This window comes from Seriola lalandi, unplaced genomic scaffold (assembly GCF_002814215.2).
Source record: "Seriola lalandi dorsalis isolate HSWRI2012SDOR001 ecotype SW California unplaced genomic scaffold, Sedor1 jcf7180002054908, whole genome shotgun sequence".
Taxonomy (NCBI): domain Eukaryota; kingdom Metazoa; phylum Chordata; class Actinopteri; order Carangiformes; family Carangidae; genus Seriola; species Seriola lalandi.
In genome coordinates this window covers 543872-570236 of record NW_019525460.1, presented here as the reverse complement: position 1 = coordinate 570236, position 26365 = coordinate 543872, and the positions used below count along the sequence as shown (strand labels likewise).

Sequence of the window (26365 nt, the reverse complement as noted above, 5' to 3'; positions counted from 1 at the left end):
AACATTATAGTATATTAAGGCATAAAAACATCATATTATGGTAAGGCATAAAACGTCAAAGTATAGTATGGCATAAAATGTCATAGTATATTAAGGCATAAAAATGCCAAATAAACATTATAATATATTAAGGCATAAAATACCAAAAAACATCATAGTATATTAAGGCATAAAAAGTCATAAAAACATCATAGTATGGTAAGTTATAAAACGTCATAGTATATTAAGGAATAAAAATGCCACAAAACTTCAAAGTATAGTAAGTTATAAAAATGCCAAAAAACGTCATAGTATACTATAGTATGGCATAAAAAGTGAAAAAAATACCATAGTATATTAAGGCATAAAAAGTCATAAAAACATCATAGTATCGTGAGGCATGAAATGTCATAGTTTAGTATGGCATAAAAATGACAAAAAAGTCATAGTATAGAAAGTTATAAAAATGCCAAAAAACGTCATAGTATAGTATGGCATAAAAAGTGAAAAAAACATCATAGTATATTAAGGCATAAAATGTCATAAAACATCATAGTATCGTAAGGCATGAAATGTCATAGTATATTAAGGCATTAAAACATCATATTATGGTAAGGCATAAAACGTCAAAGTATAGTATGGCATAAAATGTCATAGTATATTTAGGCATAAAAATGCCGAAAAAACATTATAGTATATTAAGGCATAAAATACCAAAAAACATCATAGTATATTAAGGCATAAAAAGTCATAAAAACATCATAGTATGGTAAGTTATAAAAATGCCAAAAAACGTCATAGTTTATTATGGCATAAAAAATTATAGTATAGTATGGCATAAAAAGTGAAAAAAACACCATAGTATATTAAGGCACAAAATGTCATAAAAACATCATAGTATGTTAAAGCATAAAATGTCATAGTATATTAAGGCATAAAAATGACAAAAAAAATGTCATAGTATAGTAAGTTATAAAGATGCCAAAAAACGTCATAGTATAGTATGGCATTAAAAGTGAAAAAACATCATAGTATGGTAAGGCATAAAACGTCATCGTATATTAAGGTATAAGAATGCCAAAAAACATCATAGTATATCAAGGCATAAAAATGCCAAAAAACAAGGCAAGGCATCAAACAACATAGTATGTTAAGGCATAAAACGTCATTGTATAGTAAGACATGAAAACGTCATAGTATAATAAAGCATAGAAAGTCATAGTATAGCAAGGCATAAAAAGGCATAAAAACGACAGTATACTAGACAGAATAATGTAGGGTTTTAATAATTTTACATGCATGTATGTGTAACTGTATACATGTGTAGAACACTGAGGTATTTAGGGCACATCTGGAGGTCCTGATTAGATAGATGAATATTTGTGTTTGCTTATATGGTTGGAGCCCCACGGATTGAGAATGATCTCAGGAGCTCTGAAGAAGGACGAGTAACAGCTAAGAGGCCCCAGGAACGTGAAGATCTCCCGATCAACATCAGCTTGTCTCATTCAACAGAGCGCAAAAGACCATACAAGCAGTCAAACCTTTGTTACGCCTTTATTGTGCCTTGTAATAGATCTGTCCTTCATGAACAAATTAAACCAGTCACATTGAAGGGTTGACTTGTTGTTCTGATTGTGATAATTTTTTCATCTTTATGTCATAAAAAAATAATCTTTTCAGGAAGGCATAGCATAGTAAGTTATGAAAATGCCAAAAAACATCATAGTATAGTATGGGAAAAAAATGCCAAAAAACTTCATAGTATATTAAGGCATAAAAATGCCAAAAAACTTCATAGTAATTAAGGCATAAAAATGCCAAAAAACATCATAGTATATTAAGGCATAAAAAGTCATAAAACTATCATAGTATGCTAAGGCATAAAATGTCATAGTATATTAAGGCATAAAAATGACAAAAAAACATCATAGTATGGTGAGGCATGAAATGTCATAGTTTAGTATGGCATAAAAATGACAAAAAAGTCATAGTATAGTAAGTTATAAAGATGCCAAAAAACGTCATAGTATAGTATGGCATTAAAATTGAAAAAACATCATAGTATGTTATGGCATAAAAAGTCATAAAACGGCATAGTAGAGTACGGCATAAAAAAGACAAAAAAACGTCATAGTGTAGTATTGGATAAAATGTCAAAAAAACATCATAGTATATTAAGGCATGAAAAGTCATAAAAACATCATAGTATGGTAAGGCATAAAATGTCATCGTATATTAAGGTATAAAAATGCCAAAAAACATCATAGTATATCGAGGCATAAAAATGTCAAAAAACATCATAGTATATTAAGGCATAAAAATGCCAAAAAACATCATAGTATATTAAGTTATAAAACGTCATAGTATATTAAGGCATAAAAATGCCAAAAAACTTCACAGTATAGTAAGTTATAAAAATGCCAAAAAACGTCATTGTATATTATGGCATAAAAACTTATAGTATAGTATGGCATAAAAAGTGAAAAAAACACCATAGTATATTAAGGCATAAAATGTCATAAAAACATCATAGTATCGTGAGGCATGAAATGTCATAGTTTAGTATGGCATAAAAATGACAAAAAAGTCATAGTATAGAAAGTTATAAAAATGCCAAAAAACGTCATAGTATAGTATGGCATAAAAAGTGAAAAAAACATCATAGTATATTAAGGCATAAAATGTCATAAAACATCATAGTATGGTAAGGCATAAAATGTCATTGTATGGTAAGGCATAAAACATCATAGTATGGTAAGGCATAAAATGTCATAGTTTATTAAGGCATAAAAGTGCCAAAAAACATCATAGTATATTAAGGCATAAAAAGTCCTAAAAAAACGACATAGTATAATAAAGCATAAAACAACATTGTATAGGAAGGCATAAAAATGCCAAAAAACATCATAGTAAAGTATGGAATAAAAATGTAAAAAAACATTTTAGTATAGTATGCCTAAAAATGCCCAAAAAACATCATAGTATGGTAAGGCATAAAAACTCATAGTATAGTATGGCATTAAACGTGAAAAACACAGCATAGTATATTAAGGCATAAAACGTCATAGTATAGTAAGGCATAAAAATGCCAAAAAACATCATAGTAAAGTATGGAATAAAAATGTCAAAAAACATCATAGTATGGTAAGGCATAAAACATCATAGTATATTAAGGCGTAAAAATGACAAAAAAAACGTCATAGTATGGCAAAGCATCAAACAACATAGTATATTAAGCCATAAAATGTCAAAAAAACATCATAGTATGGTAAGGCATAACATGTCATAGTATACAGTAGTAAGGCATACAAATGCCAAAAAACATCATAGTAAAGTATGGAATAAAAATGTAAAAAAACATTTTAGTATAGGATGCCAAAAAAAGCCAAAAAAACATCATAGTATGGTAAGGCATAAAAAGGCATAAAAAGGTATAAAAAGGCGATAGCATTGTGATACATAAAAAGGCATTAAAAAGTCATAGTATAGCGTCGAATAAAAAGTCATAAAAAAGTCATAGTATAGTAAGGAATAAAAAATTATGAAGATGTCATTATATAGTAAGGCATAAAAATTCATAAAAACGCCATAGTACAGTAAGGCATAAAAAAGTCATAGTTCAGTAAGGCATAAAAAGTTATATAAACGTCATAGTATAGTAAGGAATAAAAAGTTATAAAAACCTCATAGTATGGCATGAAAAGTCTTAAAAATTACTTAGTATTGTGAGACATAAAAAGTGATAAAAAAAAGACATAGTACAGTAAGGCAAAGAAAACATCATAGTATAGTCATGTATATAAAGTCTTAGTAGTAATAGTAAGGCATAAAACCGTCATAATATTGTAAGGCATAAAAAGGTATAAAAACAACATAGTATAGTAAGACATGAAAAGTTATAAAAAAAGTCATAGTATAGTAAAGCATTAATTGTCATAAAAAACATCATAATAGCCTATAGTAAGGTTTATAAAGTCATAAAAACATCATAGTATAGTAAGGCATAATAAAGACACAATATAGTAAGGCATAAAAACGTCATAGTATAGTAAGGCATAAAATTTTTTGTGAGACATAAAAAGTCATAAAAACGAAATAGTATAGCAAGGCATAAAAAACATCATAGCATAATAATCCATGAAAGGCACAAAAACGACATAGTACTGTAAGGCATAAAAGTTTCATAGTACATTAAGGCATAAAAAGTCATAAAGTTGTCATTATATAGTAAGGCATTAAAAAGTCACAGTATAGTAAGTTATAAAAAAGTCATAGCATAATAAGTCATAAAAATTTCATAGTAAAATATAAAAAAAAACAAAAAAACAAAAACAAAATAGTATATAGTAAGGCATAAAAAGTCATAGTATAGTCGGCTTAAGTTACAAAATAAAGCCAAAGTGTCCAGTATTCATTGGAAATGTAGTTTGATCATTTGTGGGCTGGCGGAAAAAACCTATAACAGTTATGAATTATTTTCATTGTTTAGACATTATACAACGTGACCAACTGCAGAAGAATTATACTTCATGCACGGACATTTTTTAAAACGTATGTCTTTAAAGCTTATTATATCTTAAATCAAAGTGTAATTTGTCCTTTTTAGTACAGTGTGTTCCTTTGCATCAGCCTTTTTCCTCTCTTTAATATTTTTTAAACACCAGCTGAACCGTGGGGTTTACACACACAGGATGGCGCTAAAGTACCCAGAAGCCTGGATACGTACACATCGCCTCCTCAAGTGCAGAAGAAGAAACGGAAGCAGGGGGCGTCCTCTCCTCTGACAGTCCGCCATGCTCACCCTGCTGCACCACTGTGGTCGTAACTTCCTGACACTCAGGACCATTCAGACGGTGAACAAAAGCTATTATTCAGCACAAATGGCTAAACGCGTGGCCGTGGTGCTGGCGGGCTGCGGAGTCTATGATGGCAGTGAGATCCACGAGGCCTCCGCTGTTTTGGTTCACCTGAGCAGAGGAGGTGCGAATGTAAGTTTGTTAGGTAGCTTTGATATGCAACTACGCACACTGTATGTTGTGCTGGGGGAACTGGAGAAAAAGTGTGTGAGATACACTCTATAACCAGATGATTAGTAGTTTGATACAAATACAATTTCCTCTTTTCTTGTTGTCTTCATTGCATATGTGACAAAAAGTTAGATACACATGCTGCAGGCTTTGGGGTCTGGGCATGACCTGTACAACTTGTTAGACCAAGCTGAAATTGTTACATACCCTTGCTTTATGGTGCCCAGAAAACTGCTGTGCACATTTGACTGTGAACAGCTAAATTGTACATATTGTGCATGACACTTTTTTAAAGGATAGGTTCACATATTTTCAAGTCAGTTAGAAAATACAGTTGTCCATATGTATACTTCAGGAGTTATTAGTCACAGAAGTTGTTCCTCAGATGAACCTGTGCTTTAAAGGGCTCTAGTCTGCACAACATGACTGTAGGTTCATCAACAGGTAAAAATAATCATTAGTTGCTGTGTCGATGGTTTCTGGTGTCTTTCATGTTATGAAGTCCTCACCTTTGCTTTTATCACCTGCAGGTAGACATGTTTGCCCCAAACATTGACCAGATGCATGTGGTGAACCATCTGAAAGGCGAACCGTCTCAAGAGAAGAGAAACGTGTTGGTGGAGAGCGCCAGGCTGGCCCGTGGAAACATCCAGGACCTGTCTAAACTCAGTGTTAAAGACCATGATGCTGTTATATTCCCAGGTGTGGTCATAACAACATGACAGCCTGCTCTCTCTCCCTCTCTCTCTGTCCTGTTGTTACATGCTTCAGTGGTTTAGTCTAAATGCTAAATACTGTCTCAGTCTTGATTGAGACCCTGTAAGGTTGAAACCAGGGCCTGTATTTACTTATTAATATTCCTGCCTAATGAATATTCTCTTTGATATTGGGCAGGTGGTTTCGGGGCAGCGAAGAACCTCTGTACATGGGCAGTGAAGGGGAAGGACTGCTCTGTTAATGATGAGGTCAAGGCCGTGCTGCAGGCGTTCCACGGCGAGGGCAAACCCATCGGCCTCTGCTGCATCTCACCTGTCCTGGCTGCTAAGGTGTTTCCTGGGTGTGAGGTCACTGTTGGCCTTGAGAAGGATGATAAGTGAGTTTAACTTGTTTAAGAACACCTCATACAACTTCTTGTATAACCCCAGTTCATTACAACCTTTTTTTGTCATAGTTTGGCTTTTGCTTTTACTAAGTTAAACGCTGAGGTCTGGGAATGCAGCAGCATTGAAAAGGGAAGTTTGACAGGCTAAGAAATGCAAGCAATTATTTTTTTGTGATTTGAAATGACCCTGTAGGTTTTCCAGATTTATTTAGAAGTGACAGCAAAGGCAAATGGTGAAATTATCACGTATGCACAGTTCGATTTTTTTGTTTTAGTCATTGCCACATTTTGGGTGTGCCCATTTTCGGTTTTACTCCACAACAAAGTTGTTCAGATATTTTGGCTCAACTGTTGGCTTGTTTGCAACCTGTTGGATCATGTGAAGGTTCAGGTTTCTTGTACTGTTGGACCTCTTGGATTCTCAGAAATTACTTTGGCGTTTGCAGAATTATCACATCTATTCTAGCGGGGGGGGCTGGACTTCCTTTTTAAGGATAAAATAGAGCAGTCACCTGACATTTGCACCAACTGGGACAGGTGTTTCAAATCAGGGCATCAACTAAGAGGCCAGTCTGAGAGAAAGGCCTGAGATTAAAAGTCAAAATAGAAAACATGATAATGACAAGACAAAAAAATACATGCATAGAAAAACATGCATGTGTGTGTATAAAATGTCACCCAATTAATTAATCTCACCTACACCTACCTTTAGTGTCATTTTCATCATTAGAAATAAATTGGATTAAATCATTATTTATTATTAACTTTCCTTGATTGTCTGCTTTCAAACATCTAAACATTGTTCGGTCCCACTTGTTTTCTGTCAGGTACCCCGACACTACTGACACTGCAGCGGCCATCAACCAGCTGGGCTGCAAACATGTGAGCAAGAGCGTAGGCGAGAGCCACGTGGACGAGAAGAACAAGCTGGTCACCACCAGTGCCTTCATGTGCAACGCTCCCATCCATGAGATATTTGACGGAATTGGCGCGATGGTGCGGGATGTTCTGAAAATTGCTTGATCCTAGTGAAACTCAAAAGATGGTGGAAACAAGGGAAAGAACGGTGGTCGTATCGATTTAGCGAGCTCTATGATAGTTGCCTGCTGAGCTGATTTTAAGAAGATGAAGTATCACCTTGATTAGAAGCACTTCCAGATACTCTTGAAATATACATGTTTGTAGCAGCAATGTGCACCGCACGGTCTAATATTTCAGGTGTCTCTATTATTTGACAAAAATCTCTGTTTAGATCGATCTTAGTGAATTGTACTGAGATGCAGTGGATCAGTGTCATGACAGAAATTAGGTTAGACATAAGATTTTTGAAAATCAATAGCAGGTGTATGGTATTGTATAAAAAAATGCAATAAAATGAAAAAGTTCACTTTTTCAGTTCACTTTATTTCACACCCAAACACCACAGAAGAAAAAGATGAGTGCATGCATGTGTATGGCATGCACTGTGGAAATGTTTCAAATATTACACAAAAATACAGTTTATCATAGAGACACTGGCTTCATCACATACTGTACAATTAGAAAACCTTCCTGCTGTATAACTGCCTTTGTGGACTACTTGTCATCCTCAGATATGAACCCAAGACTGAGCATTCACTTACTCTTTCAAGGTTTCCTATCACATCAATCACTCCCTCCACCCCCTTTGTGCACAACACCGAAGATGCATTAACACTGAACTTCTCCACCAGGTCCTTGTGACTCAGTGGCTTCCTCCAGTGGCCATAAAAGGTATCACACCTGGCTGTGTAAGTCTGCCCCTGATCTGTTTCTATCTGGACCTCACAGTACATCTTGTCAAAGCTGGGTGGGTTATCTTCAGGGGTCTCGACTGTCACTTTAGACAGAAGCCTCTTCAGAGCAGGTCGGTTAATTTGAGCTTCGCTGAAGGAGGCCACCGTTACTTTGTTATCCAGCAGAGCAGAGCAGGCGTTGAACTGAAATGAGTGCCTGGCCTGGTGCTCTGTGGAAGGCAAGGGGCAGTTAATGTACTTGGATGGAGGTACCCGTAGTGTGATGTGCTGGATCTGGCTGAGGTCCAAGTTCCCAACTGTATTTTCAAGCTGTCTGCGGGCTGCCAGAGCTGCATCCACAACCCAGTGCATCCCCAGATGAGCAGGGATGCGCTTTATGGCCACATTCTGATCTTCCAGAATCCATTTAAAGCCGCCAGAGGCAGAATCTGCTACTGCTGAAGGACAGTAGTCTTTGTAGTAAACCCCAAACCCATGGTCCATATCCAGGATGGCTGGATTCCCCTCCAATCCGATCTGGGCTAGCTGAGCGGCTTCCAGGCCTCTCCGAGCAGCATTTCCTATGTGGAGAGGTTTGGTTTGTGTGGCAGCGTTGGCCAAGGGAGCCCCAGCAGAGGAGGCTGCGATAGCCAGAGCGTGACTGGATTGTGCAGGGGAAAGACCCAGCAGCTTGGCTGAGGCTGCAGCACTCCCCATCACCCCAACAACACTGGGAGGGTGGAATCTGGGTGTCAGGAGAGAGGGAGAAAGATGACCGAAACATTAGTATATATTCAAGTTTAATAAGGCTTTGATGAGGCCTGAATAAAACAAATAGTCATTTAATCAATAAAATAATAGAAATAATTAATCAAATAGTTGACTGACAGAAAATTAGCTGACAACAATTTCTTTTTATACGACAGGACAGTAGAGAGACAGGAAATGGGGAAGCTGAGAGGGGGAATGACATGCAGTAAAGGCCGTCCGATTCGGGACTCGAACCGGGGCCGACTGCAGCGATCAATTAATCAGTCATTTTTCATTCACTGGTTCCAGCTTGTCAAAGATGAGGATTTGCTGGTTTTTCAAGCTTTAGACTGTTGGTAAGACAAAACAAGCTATTTGAAGCCTTAAAAGATGGGCATTATCTGACATTTTAGATGCCAAACAGTAAATTGAGAAAATATTTTTGTGATTAATCAATAATGATGATAATTGTTGGTGTGTGGCACAAGTTCTGGTTTGTCTGTTTTGCAATAAATGGTCATATCACCTTAGTTACAAAAAGTAAACTTTTTATTTTTTTGGCAGGTTGTGAAGCTCCCTCAATGATTTAGATGTGACAGGACTTTTGTTTATTTATTTATTTCCAGCAAGTTTTGTTTTTTGGTTAATTCGCACACCCTGGTAGCTAGTTTTCCTTTGAAACTACTGTGTACCAAACCAGTCGTCCCGATGAAAACTGTTGACACAGAGCAAGTTGTGGGGACACTTTCTGGAAATGTTTTTAGATTTCATTTTCGAATGCTGTGAGTTCCACACACTAAAATCCATTCACCACCCAACTGTCTAAAACCAAAACTGTCTTCATGACTAGTTACCACTAGAGGTAGCTGTTGCACTTTTTGTGATTTGGGTGAATCAGCCCTTTAATCTTCAAGTAATTCCACTGGACTCCAACTTACAACTGGACGGAAAATATGCACAGAACTCAAATGTTGGTTAATATTTCCAAATATCTCACCTCTCAGGGATGTTGTACGCCTCTCTGGAGAACCTCATGAGTCTGCCCTGCACCTCGATGCCAACATTAAAGGCCAGCAGCAGGTCTAGACCAGAGGTCTGGCTGGGCAGTGTCTCTACCAGGGCCAGCAGTGCAGGAAGCACAGCCCCCGAGGGATGAGTAGCAGGATGCCATGTGTCGTCAAAGTCCATGGAGTGGACCTGTCATCAGACAATGTGACAGAACCAATGATCAGTCTCAAACCAGATCCACATCACTTTCATGTTTTTATATAATATGATGCTTTTATTGGAGCAAACGTACCGCGATGCCATTGACAAATGCAGCATAGTTAGGAGGGAGAGTTATGTCTGATTTACCCCAAACACTGCTCCTCTCCTCAGATGTGAACAACTGCAATCAGAGAGATTAATGAGGGTAAGAGTACAATTAAATGGGGATGTAAATAAACTCTGAACTCAGTAGGGATGTTTCCAGCTTCCACAATTCTGAATAAACAGCAGAATAAAATGGATCATATCTACAGCTTGGCCTATTTAAGTACAAGAAGTATACTAATAATATAAACACCTTATAGAAAAGGAAAGCACGAACACTGCACAATAGTGGGTTTTATTGATATTAGATATAGTGGGTCTATACTTAGCAGTAGCAGTATTTGTCAGCTGTACAATAAATAGCTTAGTATGTGAGGATTACACAATTTCTAATGACGGAAAATAAATAAAGATTTAATGATGATCACAAGCTGACACTACTAAAGACACACAGTGGATATATAGTATATAGAGGGTTGACAAATATTGTTAATTTCAAATTTAATATCAGCCATCTTTGTGGTGTTTTCGAGCTTACTTTCGCCAAGTCAGAATTAAAGCTTTCTCATTAGGAGTTTAAATTATTTATATTAATATACCTCCACTCGTCAAGCAGTTTACTTTACCTGGCTGTACGTGAGAGCCTTGTTGAAGACAGCTGTCCTGGTTCCTAATAACCCAACGCCCAGGGTGTCCAGAATCATCCTTTTGCTTCTGTTAATCACACCATCTGTCAGCCGAGCGGTGTTGAGGGCATGGATAGCAGCTCCAAAGCTCTCTGTAATACCCTGGTAAGGTGAAACACGAACAGTCAGTCTAAACCTCAAGGTGCAAACCTCCCCAGAGACCTGACTAATCAACTAAAATACTCTGCATGTATTCGTCTTCAAACCCCAAAACACTTTCCAAAAGCTACCTACTGCACCTAATCACATGTAGTGAAATACTTAAAATATGTAATCTAAGGAAAGTTATGAGTATGAAAGAAAACAGCTATACCTTGCGTATCATTGTTACAGCTCATCAATGCTTCAAATGACCAAGTATTCAAGTGCAGCTGCCTTTTATGTAAAGGTTGGTGCACCAAATTTCCAAAGTGGGTAAAACCCACCAGAATGAGAAGTAGGAACTTTCACAATGACTGGATATAGCCTTTGATTCATTTTTCCTGATTTTCATTGTTTGATAAATGGTGGATGGCAAATCTACTAAATTACCTGTTTTTGCTTTGTTTTAATTCCAAATGTTTGAATTTGAAAGCCACATTTAACTTCAGATATTGGTTCAAAACATCCTATGCTATCTGACAAAAAAATCATGCTGTCTTTCACAACCCGGCTATTTTTGAGATGACTGACAATGGAAATTCAGCTCTCTGTAATGGGAAGTTTGAACAGGGAAATGACACACGTCTCAACCAGTTCACTCACTGACAATCACAAGACTTTGTCTTTGTCTATGTAACATTACAAAAAACATTTGCAATGACTGCCCCACCGCCTGTTATGTTCCAGATATCATTAAGCACTAAAAGTGGATGTTATTGCAATAGTTTTTATACAGTGGAACTGTCAGTATTTAGCTGTTTGGTCAAGTATACATTCACACTTACACAAACTGGAATGGCAGAAGCCCAGATATCAATTACTTCTTAGCTTCCTATTTCTGCTGTTTTTCATCACTTTTACCTCTTTATCTACTGCTTTTATCTGTTTATTCATTACTTTTAGCTAACTATTATGTATATATATATATATATATATATATATTATATGAAGTGCTTCTTCATTACTTATAGCTTACAATTTCAACTGCTTTTCTATTACTTTAACAGTTTCATTTATCCATTATTTTTTTTTAGCTATTTCAACTTCAACAGTTTGCACTGCCGATTTCAACATGTGGTGGTGACGACTGACTGTGTGTGTGTGTGTGTGTGTGTGTGTGTGTGTGTCTGTGATGTCTAAGATGCTGGCTGCATTTCCTTCAGAGCTGCAATGGGTGTCACTCTTTCCATATTTTCAAGCCATGTCTTGATTTCAAAGCTTGAATAACTTAAGCCATTTGCATGGTTTCTGGTTTTGTGTGTTCCCATGGGAATTGAAAAAAAAACTAACAATTTATTTGATTAATTAAACAATAAATATAAATTCATGTCAAACAGGGCAGGAAGGAACAAATGACACATAATCAAATGTGGGTGTTTGCTTTAACTGATGCTGGAGGAGACTACAGTCTCTCTCCATCTGTGTGTGTGTGTGTGTGTGAAGAGAGGGGGGGGGGGACTATGAGCCCTTATTTTTTTCAAGTCAGCCATTTAATAGTTAAATGTCAACTTAACAGTCAACCCATCACGCACGCGCACTCACGCACGTGGTAAGCCCAGGCTTCATAAACAAGCCGCTGCCACTTTGTTGCTCAGTGTTTCCACTGATCCCACATCAGTGCAGCGGCTCAGAGAGGATGGCACTGGCCGACACAGAGCGCGGGGTGTCCAACTGCGGAGACTCGGGATCCCCGTTTTCAGAGATCATTGAGCTGAATGTCGGCGGACAGGTTTATGTTACCAGACACAAAACTCTGATCGCCGTCCCAGACTCGCTCCTCTGGAACATGTTCAGCAAGAAGTCACCCAAGGAGTTGGCGAGAGACAGCAAAGGGCGCTTTTTCTTGGACAGGGATGGGTTCTTGTTCCGCTACATCCTAGATTATCTCCGAGACCTCAACTTGGTCCTCCCTGACTACTTCCCCGAGAAAAGTCGACTGCAGAGGGAGGCTGACTTTTTCCAGCTGCGGGACCTCGCCAAGCGCCTCAGCCCCCGGGTGAGTAAGGATAATTCAATCAGCGAGGAGATCAGCCAGAGCGACACAGAGGAAGGTGCGCAGCAGTGCGGCTCCTCTGGCGGCATGGAGACTTTACGCGCCATGTCTGTCAGCGGGGCCATGCGCTCCCCGTCCCTGGACTCCAGAAAGTCGGGCTATATCACGATAGGATACCGAGGCTCGTACACCATTGGGAGAGACATCCAAACCGATGCCAAATTCAGGAGAGTGGCGCGCATCACGGTTTGCGGGAAGACCTCGCTGGCCAAAGAAGTGTTTGGGGACACGCTGAATGAGAGCAGGGACCCGGACAGGCCCCCGGAGAGATACACATCCCGGTACTATCTGAAGTATAATTTTCTAGAGCAGGCATTTGACAAGCTGACAGAGGTGGGCTTCCACATGGTGGCCTGCAGCTCTACAGGCACCTGCGCCTACACCAGCAATGATCCAAACGAGGACAAAATCTGGACAAGCTACACTGAATATGTCTTCTGTCGAGAATAACTAACAGTAGTCATGTCATGTTGATGTACATAGACATTTCATAATCTAGAAAGGAATGTCTTTAAAAGTATTGCATTTGCTGTGTTGAATAGCAGCTGCAAAAAAAAATATTGCTCCACTATTCTAAAATAGGCTACCAGTATTTCCAGCTCTGAGGTTTACCAGAGACACAAAATGCCCCCAAAATAGATTTGACAGCATGTCAAGAGAAGATTATGCAATTTGGATGGTGAAAGTGAGAAGAGCATCGTTTTGAGGTGACACACTCTTCCAAAGCCCTATTTGTGGAGAACACCAACAAAATGCCATCATCTCCGTTTCATAGAACTGCATGTCAATGTTTCAGTCATATCTGACTCAGTGCTGTGTGAATTGAGCGGCATCCAAGAACAGACAAGCAGCAATTAGTATTCAGTGTCATTGTAACTTCTAGGCTTGCTTGATCACATGTTTGGCCAAGTTTTGTATAATCTAATAGGCTCTTGTAGCAGTTCTATCACTGACATGATTGTAAGTATATGTGCTTGCCTGGTAGAGTTGTATATGTTAAACCTGATGAAATAAAATCTTCTCAGCCCTTTGCCAATCATCCTACCTTCTTCTTAACATCTGCACGAACTGTACAGTGTGACAAAATACTGGCATTCATCTCCCTCCAACCTTTTAAATTTGACTCAGTGGGGAATCAAAGAGTCAGCCTCAAAGAGAGATGCGCTACCCAGGAACCTCAGCCCATCATGGCACTGAAGCGGCCAGCTCCACAAAATCTGTTTTAACCCACACAGGTAGAAGTGATGCATTTCAATTGGCAGTAATGTGTCTATACTTCTCATTGTGTTCTTGTCTGACTTAAAAAATCCTGACCATGAACTTCCCTTGGCTCAAACTTAGCTCATCACTCTTGCAAACTGCCATTTCAGAGCACTGTATCTTTTTTCTATTCAATGTGTTATGTTATTAAATCACAGATGAAGAAAAACCTCCAACTCTGAACATAGTTAGCATGTAAATATTGCAGGAGGATTCATTACCATTTATCCATTTTGTCACACAAATTCAGCTGCATGCCATGTGGATGCAAATAGTGCAGCTGTGCACACATGATGTCATTATCATTTCAAGTGTAAATAATGAAAGGGTCCAGCTGCACACAAATGCGAGAGTTCGGTCTGCCACGGAGTGTGGATGAATGGAGTGTCGATTGGTGCACCTCTGCTGCAAGAGCAGACTTATTTAACGGCCCGGTGTACAGCCAGCCCTGGATTACGTGGGTCATTCAAAACAGAAATGAAAAAATGGCCTTACATTCAGAGCCATGGGTGGGATTATAGAACATCAGGGGCTTATAGACCAGAAGCAGTGACGTAACCTCTGTAGGGGTCTGGGGACATCCACCCAGAGGGAACATCTTTGCGTTTCATGAACTAAATACATCAGTCTGGTCCAATTTGGCTTTAAAAAGTTGTGGGGGATTGTGCTGTTTGGACAGGAATGAAAATGATCTCTGGGATAGTGATCTCTCTGGGGACCACTGTGGATGCCTTTTTTCATTCAAGGTAATTTTGATATATCACAGCAAGAAAAGCATAATAAATTTAATGATGGCTGTATTCCATTTAGCTGGTGCAGTTTCAGGGTCCTTAGGACACTTGAATACAACAGAGCCATCTCTATATCAAGCCAAAAATATCTGGTGCTACAAAATGAAAAAAAAAAAAAGTGTGAAAAACAGTTTGACTACCTTTACATGCACATTAATAGTAGTTCAACAAATCAGTTAAAAATTGACTGAGTCTCGAAATATGGTCCCATTATAGCAAAGTAACACCAACTAAGTTTGGGCTTGAGCAAACCTCTCCTTCAACTTCATTTAAATTCAATAAACTACCAACAATACTAGTTTAGTTGCCTCATACTTGTCTTGAGTCAAACATGACGCAAAACATACTTTACTTGGAAACCTAAATTGGTCCTATTGCTTTCTTCAGTATTTCCAGGAAGCTCAAAATTTACCATTGGCTTCTTCTTTGGTCTCACAAAAGAGCGACATCAGATGAACAGTCAGCCTTTGTGGCAGACCAAATGACTCTACAGGTTCACTGAACATAATCCAGCTGGGTGACAACAGCACCGAAGCAGCAGCTGCAGTGACTGCGATGATTCTTCACAGACATCTGTGGTAACCTAGCCTTGATATACTTAAATGCATCCGGTCAAGAGACGAGATATTGTCACCCGCCTTCATATATGCAAATTATTCTTTGTCGGATAGGAATGTGCATTTGCAACACAGTGATCTTTTTGCTTTAAATAAATGTGTTATATCCTTGAAAACAAATAATCCTCATGAAATAATCGGGAGAAACACAGGATGTCCAAAAATGTCCAAACATATTTTTGTCTGGGGGTAGGTGAATGATTTTGGGATTTGAAGTTGAGTAACCTTTGCATGGTCCAGTTCTACCCAAAAATAACATTTGAAAATGGGCTCAAGAGTTTATATAAATGTTTTTTTGTTTTTTTTTTGTGAATGTAGAAACACACCAGACAGTGATAATTACTATTGTTGTTTTTACCAGAATTCATTGGACCAAATGCAAGGAAACACCCTGGGTCAGTCACCAGTCGGTCACAGATATCGGCCTACAGACAATGACTGACTCAAACCTACATTTACACACGGTGCAGTGTGAGCAATTTGAGTGAGTCTCCACAACACTCGTATGTTTCTGGACTGTGGGAGGAAACCCACTCAAACATGTGCAGCAAAGGTTGTCATTCATTGCAGAACAAATCATGCTGTTGAAACACATGCACTCTTAATACTTTATTTTATACTGCCCTAGCAACACTTATTATCTGTAATTTGAATTAAATGATAAGGAATTGCAAATTAGAGTCCAATCAGAGTCAGGCATTTCAGGTTTACTAGTGTCCACTATTTCATTTATATGTAACTTTATATTGTAAAGATAAAGCTTCATTCAGGCTAGACTTCTGTTGTCTTTTTATGTTTAGTTACAATTTAATTGGTACCATAGCAGTATTTGGATATCTATAAGCCACAGTGTCAAACTACAAATCTATAGTTTTGATTGTACATTTCTTATTGACTTGTCTTGTTTTAAGATTAGTAAAGTAAATTTAAGTGAAGTTAAGAGAGAGAGCAGTATCCTTACAATCATTCATAAAATACATCAAGAAGCATTAAGAAGAATTTCATACATTCAACAGTAAAAGACAATAAGACCAATAAAACCACTAAAACTAAAACCTGTAAAACTGTAATATTGCACTTAAGTATTATACACTGCAGCAGAACATTGTATGTTCAACAGTAAACTGTGGAGTCTTTCACATGCCCATGTGACCATGTAAAATCCATCCAGTACAGTATTTGACGTCCTCTAATTAAAGTCTAAATGGACGGTTCAGTCTAAATGTCTGTAAAGTTTTTAGAGGTACTGTTACAAAGCAAAAGAAAACAACAAAAGAGGACAACCAATATATTTCTAGTTAACACTGAATTGTGAGAAGAAATAATGGAGGAATGAGGACTGTTATAACAATATACGGGACATAAGATGATATACTAAACACGAATGACAGCTGCTGACATTTTCCATAAATTCCCATGACTATGTTGCTTTTCAGTTAAATGGAAATGAAATAAATGGGCTGTCAGGTTTTTTAGTTTGACTGATGAGAGGATAACAGAGAACAAAAGAAGGAAGCTGTGAGACAAAGTGAGTCAGAGACTGGAGGAAAATAGGAAGATTGAGAGAAAAATGACTTGATTGTCAACCATTGTTATACTGTTCTTTCCTTTCTCTATCTGCAATATGTGTTCCTCTGTCTGCGCATGCTCGTCATCTAGCACCCTGACATGAATCTCAACAGATCGGGACTGTTTGAATTCCATGCATGGGTCCAGGATGCGTTTCAGCTTCCTGAGTTATTTTAGATCAAAGTCGGTTTCATTAGCACATCACAACAGCGGCTCTGGACCAAAGGCTTCATTATTCTAATTAAATTCTGAGTCAGAAATACATTTTAAACTTGACTTCACAACAGGGGATATGCATCAGTCAGCGTTCATAAGAGGGTGTTTCCCACTGTTATGCAAAATTTGTATATAATTTATATATTATTGTGTTACCTATGGTGAAAAGGCTCAGGGTGTCAACAGAACCCAGGAGCAACTAGAAAGTTCATGAGTGAGTACAGTATTGGAAGATAAATCAAAAATATTGTCCAGCCTATTTTCAGTTTTAACCACATTCAGCATTTTCAGTACAATGTGCAGCACTTTTCCCTCTGTAATAAAGACAGGCAGGGCATTTTGGGAATGACGCCCATCTTATTAGAAAACTAAATCATTGTTCATTTTCTTTTTAATGTAAGCACAGAACAGAAACAAAGACACGTAAACAGGATTTTAAACAGACATTATGAAGGATAGGGGGAAACATGCGACAAAGGTTCCCTACTGAAATCAAACCAGAGACGTTGCAATTACATCATATGCACCCAGGCCACTTGAACACATGACACCCTGCAAACAGCATGCTGTGTACCAAGCAGTAACTGACTTCTGACAGTATATGACTGAAAACACAGCATATGCTCAATCAATAGAATATAATATGTATTAGGGTGGGGGCCTTAGTGCAGGCCACAGTAACCTATATATCAAACCAAAAATGAATATGATATTATCGTCATATACAAATATTGACGTTAGCAGGTTGTCAGCATGAATTATTTTATTATTTTGGCTTGATCAAGTTTCGCTGTTGTTAATGTTCACCACCTGTTATTGTGGTAACATGTAAAGACAGAAGTAGCGTTGTCAAATAAATTTTGGTCTAAAAGAAAAAAAAAAAAAATCAGGTCAAAAAAGATGTTCAAGCCAATGGACTTTAACAAAAGAACATGTAGTAGAAAAAAGTAAGACTATAACAATCTCAATACAATCTCAGTTTCATGCCAATAAGTGCTGTGTAAATCACCTACAAAGATCAGCCTACATCCTGCGCATTCACACCCAAATAAATAAAGAAGGCATGGAGGGAAAATGTTTTTTCACAGATTACTGAAGGAATGAATGCAGACACAGAGGATGATAACCATATTGCTTGTTAAATGAAAGGTCGCCATGAATGGGAGCTTTCTCGCTTTGAAATGAGAATAATAGATGCATGAACAACTGTGCACAATTATAATAATAATAATAATAATAATGATAATAATACCAGTAATACTACATTAGTGATTACTAATGATTACTTATTTGGTCCTGTGGGACACTTCAGCCAAAGAGGGCCAAGGGGCAACAGCTCAACCCACAATGAGTGCAAGTGCCTGCATTTAGATGAAAGACCTAAATTACAATTACAAGACAGCCACAAAGATATTAGACAGGATAAGAGAGAGAAAAACACTAAGTCCCACTGAGCTACTGCTGATATTGTTATGAGACCAATAACATAAGACTAAGCACATCTCACATACAGCAAATGATGTCGCTGACAGTGCATTGCATAGAAAATTGATTTTCATGAGAGTTTCTAACGTTCATTGCACTCCTATTTCATCCTCCTTTTATTTTCGACTCCTGCTAGACGATTGCAAATGCCATTTGTGATCAGCAGCCTTCAGACTAATGCAATGTGTCCTGATCACCTGAACTGAGATGCTGCTCTATCCGTCCACGTGGCCATTAAACCTCCCACCTTTCACGCCAGCTGAGTTCTTTTGAAAATTACAGTCATCAAATAGAAAAAGGTTCTGCACAGCTGCTGTGCACTTTTATAAAAGCTGCATTATATACCGGGGGCCACTCTTCTCACATGGAGGCCCTTTCTTTTGAGTGTTTGCTGCATTAACAGGGTTTATTGCAAATCAGATATCCTTTTAAGAAAGCAAGGCACTTGTTCGATGCTTGATGCTCTGCACGGTTTTTAATTCCTGTGTGGCTGCACCTGATTGCATCGTTTTGATCCCTGCGCCAAATATTGGTGACCTTTTTCAATGCAAAACCCTTTTTGAACTGCTGGGCTTTTTCTTTCAAATGGAGTTGAAAGCTTTCCAAAAAGCTAGTAAGCAGAACTTGACTTTTGGTCAAACTACTGCTCCCAAAGTCAAGAGCGAACTTTCATGCTCAAAGTTTTTAACTACTTTTTGTCTGTGCGTGTTCAGTTTCCAAATCTTTTCCATAGGAACACACCCCACGTAGTTTCCTCTCTTTGTTTGGAGAACAATAAACAGTGTTCATATGCTGAGCAACATACCTTCTAATATAATGTAATATAGTTTAATGGCTGAAGTGTTTCTCTGTTCTCACTGAATCTGGGAGGTTGTTATGAGTTGTCTGAGTCACCCTAAAAGAGCAGAATCAGTCCACAATGACAGGGTTGTGCCGGCACGAATGTGGTTCGTGGTATTCACATGAATTCTGGTTTTTAAAGCCATTGCTCTTGTTCCAGGTTTTCCACATCTGGCTTAGTTTTGGAGAAAAAAGCTTTTCTGTGTATGGGAGACAGAATTACAGAGTGCAGTAGCATGAATAATAACTCTAAAGGCGAGTAACAAGTCAGAAGCTTATGTCTGAGTTTAGAAATAGCTTTGATTAATGCACTGATGTATTACTTTGGACAGAAGTGTAAAGCAGAGTCAAGTGGAGTTATGTGAATAGCTGCTCTGCTCTGCAGCAACAGCTCTATACGTACTGATGCAGTACAATACATGGTAATTGCTGCACTACTAGGGATAAGGCAATTAATTCTTAACAACTCGTTTTTCACAGCAGAGTCGAGCCTCTCACGGCTTCTCTCAAATGTATTTTCAGCAATAGTTTGGGTCCAATTAAAGGGTAACTGTACTTGTGTGATATATGGCAGGAATAACTTAAATTACAGGCTTGTCCATGAAACACAGCAACACGTGTGTTCCTCTTTGGCTGTTAAAGTTGATTTGCTAAAGCAAGGACTTCAAGTGGCCTCTAGTTTCAGTGACATGAATGTAACATGTGAACCTTCATGCTATAGTTTTATGCTAATATCTTTACCCAAGAGTTGTTTTGAAAATTAAATGGCTTGAAAATTAAACCATGGCTAGCTGTGAAGGTGACAGAATCCTGACTGGTTTTTGCCATTTAAAGGAATAATTTGACATTTTGGCACTTCTCATCAAACCCTTGTCGAGGGTCCAACGAGAGGATCAATACCATGTCTAAATGTGGTGTTTGAGCCAGCAGCTGCTTAGCTTAGCATAACGACTGGAAGAAAAGCTATTCCAGCTGTAACTTCTTGGACTTGGAAGATTCCTCTACACTATATGGTTAAGGCTTTTTCCGTGAATTTGATCAAAGAATATACTGTATATATGGATATTAAGAGATGATTTTAAGCAGTAAAAGTCTTCTGGAAAATGCTGCTGCAATGTGGGCAGCTAAAATTCTCAAATGATTCTTTTGGCACTGATTACAAATATTTGTAGTCCTCCGAAAGTACAACCGACTTTCAAAAGCTGGTTTGAATTTCATGGAAAGGAAGCACCCTAAAGCATATCATTATTGTGTTATTAAGAACAACATTTTTTTCTGTTTTTGTTTGAGTTTGCACATTTCTGTCGGGCAGAAGGCTGAGGATGTAATTTTCCGCAAAAGCCAAGAGATGAAAACGTATTACTTGCCATCTAAAATCAATCCAACAATAATGTTGTTGTAAATACTCCACAAATGTTATTTGTATTTGCACAAATAAGAAGTACCCTTAAAGGAAAAATGTCAAATACTTTCTCAAACATAAACTGCACTTTCAGAGATGATTCGAATACAAACATTATCCTGTCTCTACCTATATAGGAGAGTATGTGAGGACAAAAGTCTATTTACTCCATTTTCCTGGGAATTTCCACCAGTATTTTCTTTTTTGGGAGGACTACTGTCATCACTGACCTCTCACTAAAAATACACAAACCACAGAGCCGCAAAAGAATTGTCATTCATAGTAAACCTTACATTGCTGAGTTACGTCTAAACCCAGTAATCAACTTAAAAAGGGCCCAATTGTTGCAATGGGATTTTTTCTTTGTAAAAGCCTCATATTTCTGACCAGACCTTTGTGCTATTTCTTTTTTGTTTTTACTGAATACTGTTTTTCCTTGTACTTCTAAATAAATACATAGAAATACAAAACATACAGTGGAAAGGTGCAGGGCTCAATCAATTAGGAACATCTCATCAATGTCTTTTCCTTAACTCCGAACATCATCTAGAATTTGCATTACTTAAAGTCAAACACAAGAACATACAGGTATTGTGTGTTATTGCAAACTATATTAGATAGAAATTAGGAAACAGTAAGAGGATATAGTGTAGGACGCAAGGCTACAAATCACAAACAGCACTCTCAGAGGCTGATTCAACCACCAAGACAGCTGTGGTGTTCAGATAAAAAAGAATAAATGTCTGTATCTGTCATATCAGATTCCTAGCAAGAACAGGTGGAAAAAAAAACATTCTGTACACAGAATTTCACAGGTGATTTCATCCAGCTTGCTTTGAGCTTTGCTGCATTGCTCATCTGCACACTGGCTGTCTGACAATCCTCAATTTTTAGCAGGAGAATAAACACTGGAGGAGTTGATGGAAGCCCCTACAGATATTGCGTAACCCAGGCTAAATCAATACCAGCCGACAGGGACACAAAATGATCCACAAATGCTTCTTCTGGGTAGTGTTTTTCCCTTTAATTTTGGCATTTACATCTAGTTCTCTGTGAGGAGTTACATCAGGCTAACAGACTAACAGACAGGTAGGAGATATCCATCAATACCAGCATTAAAAGAGGGAAATGTAGTCAGTAGTACAGAACTAAAGCATGAGCTATACAGGAAGTCTGTGGTGTAATATGTGTGTGTGATCACAGCAATGACTGTTCCCATGCTTAGGAACAAGAACAATGCAGCAATGATGCAGCTTGCAGAGCCATAGAAATACTATCTTTGCAGAAGCCATGCATCTAACATCTGCTTGACTCTTTTCTGACAGATGTCCGCCTCCTCTGCTGGACTTGTTTACAGGTTACGGCTTGATTGGGTAACTAGGTCGAATGAGCTTCTTTCACAGCAGACAGATTTTAATTTTCAAATATGCAAGGACATATAAGAGTCTTCTTTTGTTCTGGAAATAACATATAGAGGCACGTCTTATTTAAATTACAGAGGATACAGATGAAGATGTAAAAGCCCCTAATCTGTGCTTAAAATTTTGTCAAAGCCACACTTACGAAAAAATGTGAATATATCAACTTATCAGTGTTGTGGTTTTAGGTGGAGACGCAGAGAGACGAGTTTCTGTTTCACAGAAGATCCAAATCAAATGTTCTGCCACCGGAGCTTGAGGCAAAGCTTAGACTGCATGTTCTGGCAAGCACCAGTGGAGTTATTTTGATGCTAGAAAAGCTTCACACCAGAGAACAACTTTTTAAAATATATTTGGATGGTATTTTACATCTAACGGCTGCCACAATCCTGCAAAAGGCATGCCCGCGTGCATTTCCACCTCTTCAGTTTCAACATTTAATAATCTCTCTCTTCTCAAATACAATTCTTCAAGCTCATTGGTTAAGGTATAACACAACGAATAGCATGTCAAAGATTGTTTCTCGAAGAGTCCATCAAAGCCTGATTTAGCTGAATACTAGGATACACTGGTGGTACTCAATCTTTTTTTTTTTTTTTTTTAAAGAAAATTCAACCAACAGTAAAATTACCACAATATATGTATAGCTACTGCCTGATATGGTTCTCTCCTTTTGCCATAGAGCTCCATTATTGTAAAAACAAATGTGCCAAACTGTTGTGGGAAACATTATCGTTCATTATGATGAACAAAGGCATTTTAGTTTATTGGTAAATACTCACTGCTCTGTATTAATCAGCATCTGAAAATATTTTCAAGCTGTTTTTAAAAAAAATCAGTTTTAAAGATTTATATTTTCAGTCAGAATCAGCGGACTTGGGGCTCAGCCAGAGTAGTGAGAGTAATATTTGTTCACAATAAGAAAAATATAGAAGAACACCAGCCTTATTCTTTAATGATTGACAGTGTTGCTTTAACATTTTAATATTATATTATGAATCTATATGTAGGAAATATATGAAGTTTATGAATATATGAAGGAAATATTTCTGCTATTGTTACAAGAAGAATGTGATGCCCCATTTTCTTAATATTTATACATTTGTTTTATTTTATTGACAAGCTACTTTTTACATACCCAATTTGTTCTGTTTGTTGGATCACTTGATCTAAATTGATTTACTGTTACTGTAGATGTTGTCGGCATATGTTCTTATAAAAACGAATGAAAAAAAACAAAAAAAAATGCCTGTGAATCATCTTCATTGAGTCGACTGAACACCTTTGGTCCTAGCCTTGTTTTTTAAACTTTTTTATTCTTATATAATAATCTAATTATACTAAATGAAAAATATGAAAAATCATTACATTTGGAATATAATTAAACTGCAAAGGCCTTCCTATCATACTGTAAGAAAGACTTCAAGACTTCAGAGGGTGTCCTGAGTCACCCAGCAGACGACGAGGTGCATATTATTCTTAGACAGCACTGACCTGACTCTCAAAGAGAAACCTTTAACTGTGCGTCAATCTTGGCCATTAATTCAGAGAGCTCAGCAGTCTGCAGTCAAATACCACTTGTGTATTGACTCTGATAGTGTATTTTCTCCTGTTTACAAAAGGTCTCTCACTTGGATCCCCCACAGAGCATTAGAAAACTCGCTTGGCTCTGTCACACAGTCATATGGCTGGTGGAGAAACCAGTGAACTGCCTGACTATGATGAAGTGATGTTATAACACTAATCACTACATTTAAAGCCATTCTGAAGTCATCTCCAATAAACACGTCTTTTACCAGCTGCTGGAACGGTAGTGTCATAACTCTAACCTTGGCTCATTAATATGTAAAGTGGGAGCAGGTAGGAAATCTTATATGAGATTGTGGAAAAACACCTTGGTGGAAATGTACAGTTTAGAGGGTTGAGTGTGATAAGGTGGCGTCTCCTTCATCTTTTCACCTGGATCAAATTCAAGTGGTGGATTAGATGAGATGAAGGGGGGGGGGGGGGGGGGGTGAAAGATTTAAGAGCATTGGGAAAACGTTGGCAGTTTGGCTTTCGCTTTGTATTTGAGGGGCTGCTGTGCCCAGAGCCATGATAAATTCTTGGATTTATTAATGTGCTTGTTGTGCTTTGTCTTGTTTAGTAATCTTTTTTTTCTCTCAGTGCATTCATTTTCTTGAATCCAGGTTTAATGAGCTTTAAATGACCCATGAAGATGTTGCCTAGCTGTAAATAATTGTTTCTCACTGACGCACACAGATTGCATTGAGGCTGGTGATGATACTACGACAGGTGGTCTGAGGAGTTCCAGTCAGTACTTTCCTTTCTTACCGCACTGATCACACAGAGACAGGTGACATTTAAATGACACCGCAGTGGTTCAGGGAGATTTTTCTGGAAATGTAAAGGTCACATGATGCTAGGATGGCACAAAATACCAACTATTCCACCTGCTTGTTTTTTTCGGGGGGGGGGGGGGGGGGGGGGGGGGGTAATCTAACTGATTGTTTTGGAAATATGGTTAAATCACTTTCAAATATCCTGCTAATTACAATAGGACTGTATATGTACTGTACTGTATACAGTATATGCACTGTAAATCATTTAATAGACCAGTGGTTCAGCCTAGGGGTCAGGAGACCTTACAGAGTTGCAACATACAGTAAATCTGAGTGGTCGCAAGAAGATTGACAAGACAGAGAGTTACAGCAACAAAACATTTTTTATGCTAAATACTGTAGCCAGCTAAATACTTTGGCCACTGTTATAGGAGTTGAGTGTCACTTTAAAAGTACACAGTAAATGAGCTGCAGCTAGATATATCACTGAAAAGGCTAGTGCTCAAAATGTTTAGCTAACAATGTTTTCAGCTCAGCTAGTTTGCCACACAATCCCCTCAATAACTGTCTGTTTAACCGTCTCAATATCACATAAACACAGGGAAAACTGGACACATTGCGGGAAAACATAGGGAATAGATAACCGATTTAATGTTTGCCAATATCCTAAAAATAGGACAACTTATGGGTACATTTTATTTTATTTAACTCACTGGAGAACCTATATCTTTTTATGCTACACTTTCAGTATTCAACTCTCTATATGAAGCACAGATGTATTTGGTTATCGTTGTTATCTGATAACCTTTTATTGCCTTTTGTTAGTTTCTGGGGCTCCATAATATGCAACCTGTGACAGTGGGTTATAAGTGGACATGTACAGCTTTATTTTAAAATGTCACAAACCAGAAAGGTTGGAAACCACAGTGCTAGACCAGTTTTTCTCTCTGTGCTGCTTTCTTTTACCTCTACTGGGAATCACTTTCGTCTGTCAGCTGTCACTGTTTTCAGGTCTATTATATCTATAGAAACACCCCATGGACGGGGTTTTTATATTCTACACCATACAGCCGTCTACTGCTGACACACCACTGGGTTCTTTTCGTCATCACTTATATATGGCCTCTGTTCTTGACTTTGTTGTTCTCTACTCACCAAAGTGGGCCTTGAAGGGTGTGATTTCACTCTCTGATCAAAAGCACCAGTCGAACAGACGATCACAAAGGTCCACTGACTTCTGGGAACCACCCTGACAGCTCATGGGGAAAAAGCATCATCATCATCATCATCCTGTGGGAGGGATACAGACAGCGCTCATGTGGATTCAGAAGTAAACAGTGTGCATCATCAGCATGCATGTAATTACAGGAATCATTCACTTACTGTACATTTTATACTCCGCAACAGACACAGATGTGGCCAGTTGGAGATATCTCTTCACCTCGGAAGCACTTTGATCTTGCTGCTGTATGAGACAGTATTCATAAAGTGAATTTTTAAGCACCGACACCCTGTGGCTGCATCTCTATAAGGATCAGTTTAACCCAAATCACAAAAAGCTATATTCAGCCTCTGTCTATATATATAGCTTGCTCTGCAGATACTTTTGGTTTACT

At 37.9% G+C, this 26365-nt stretch overlaps 3 protein-coding genes across 4 annotated transcripts; 2 read left to right on the top strand and 1 right to left on the bottom strand.

The window, feature by feature from the left end:
* Positions 1 to 4743: 4743 nt before the first annotated feature.
* LOC111673018 (glutamine amidotransferase-like class 1 domain-containing protein 3, mitochondrial) lies at positions 4744 to 7498 on the top strand. The gene is made up of 4 exons (XM_023430626.2): positions 4744 to 4970; positions 5540 to 5711; positions 5904 to 6102; positions 6939 to 7498. The coding sequence occupies exons 1-4, from the start codon at positions 4776 to 4778 to the stop codon at positions 7132 to 7134; spliced, it is 762 nt and encodes a 253-aa protein (XP_023286394.1). The 5' UTR covers positions 4744 to 4775; the 3' UTR covers positions 7135 to 7498.
* On the bottom strand, positions 7495 to 26033 carry acod1 (aconitate decarboxylase 1). 2 transcript variants are annotated; one of them, XM_023430667.2, is made up of 5 exons: positions 25905 to 26033; positions 10556 to 10717; positions 9916 to 10005; positions 9613 to 9812; positions 7495 to 8610 (listed from the first exon to the last, which is right to left on the bottom strand). In XM_023430667.2, exons 2-5 carry the CDS (start codon positions 10631 to 10633, stop codon positions 7650 to 7652), a joined length of 1329 nt encoding a protein of 442 aa, XP_023286435.2. In that variant the 5' UTR covers positions 10634 to 10717; positions 25905 to 26033; the 3' UTR covers positions 7495 to 7649. The 2 variants fall into 2 exon arrangements, with proteins under 2 accessions (XP_023286435.2, XP_087025840.1); XM_087169714.1 differs by lacking the exon at positions 25905 to 26033 and adding an exon at positions 10929 to 10990.
* Positions 12337 to 13845, top strand: kctd12.1 (potassium channel tetramerisation domain containing 12.1). Its single transcript, XM_023430627.2, has one exon. The coding sequence runs from the start codon at positions 12393 to 12395 to the stop codon at positions 13257 to 13259; it is 867 nt and encodes a 288-aa protein (XP_023286395.1). The 5' UTR covers positions 12337 to 12392; the 3' UTR covers positions 13260 to 13845.
* Positions 26034 to 26365: the final 332 nt, after the last annotated feature.

Bases quoted from the DNA above. Each gene is read 5' to 3' on its own strand.
- kctd12.1 (XM_023430627.2), top strand. From the start codon at position 12,393: ATGGCACTGGCCGACACAGAGCGCGGGGTGTCCAACTGCGGAGACTCG.
- acod1 (XM_087169714.1), bottom strand. The intron at 10,006-10,555 runs GTAAAGTAAACT...CTCTGATTGCAG, and splicing joins AGGCTCTCACGTACAGCCAG to TTGTTCACATCTGAGGAGAG. The intron at 9,813-9,915 runs GTACGTTTGCTC...GTCTGATGACAG, and splicing joins CATTTGTCAATGGCATCGCG to GTCCACTCCATGGACTTTGA.
- LOC111673018 (XM_023430626.2), top strand. From the start codon at position 4,776: ATGCTCACCCTGCTGCACCACTGTGGTCGTAACTTCCTGACACTCAGG. The intron at 4,971-5,539 runs GTAAGTTTGTTA...TATCACCTGCAG, and splicing joins TGAGCAGAGGAGGTGCGAAT to GTAGACATGTTTGCCCCAAA. The intron at 5,712-5,903 runs GTGTGGTCATAA...GATATTGGGCAG, and splicing joins TGATGCTGTTATATTCCCAG to GTGGTTTCGGGGCAGCGAAG.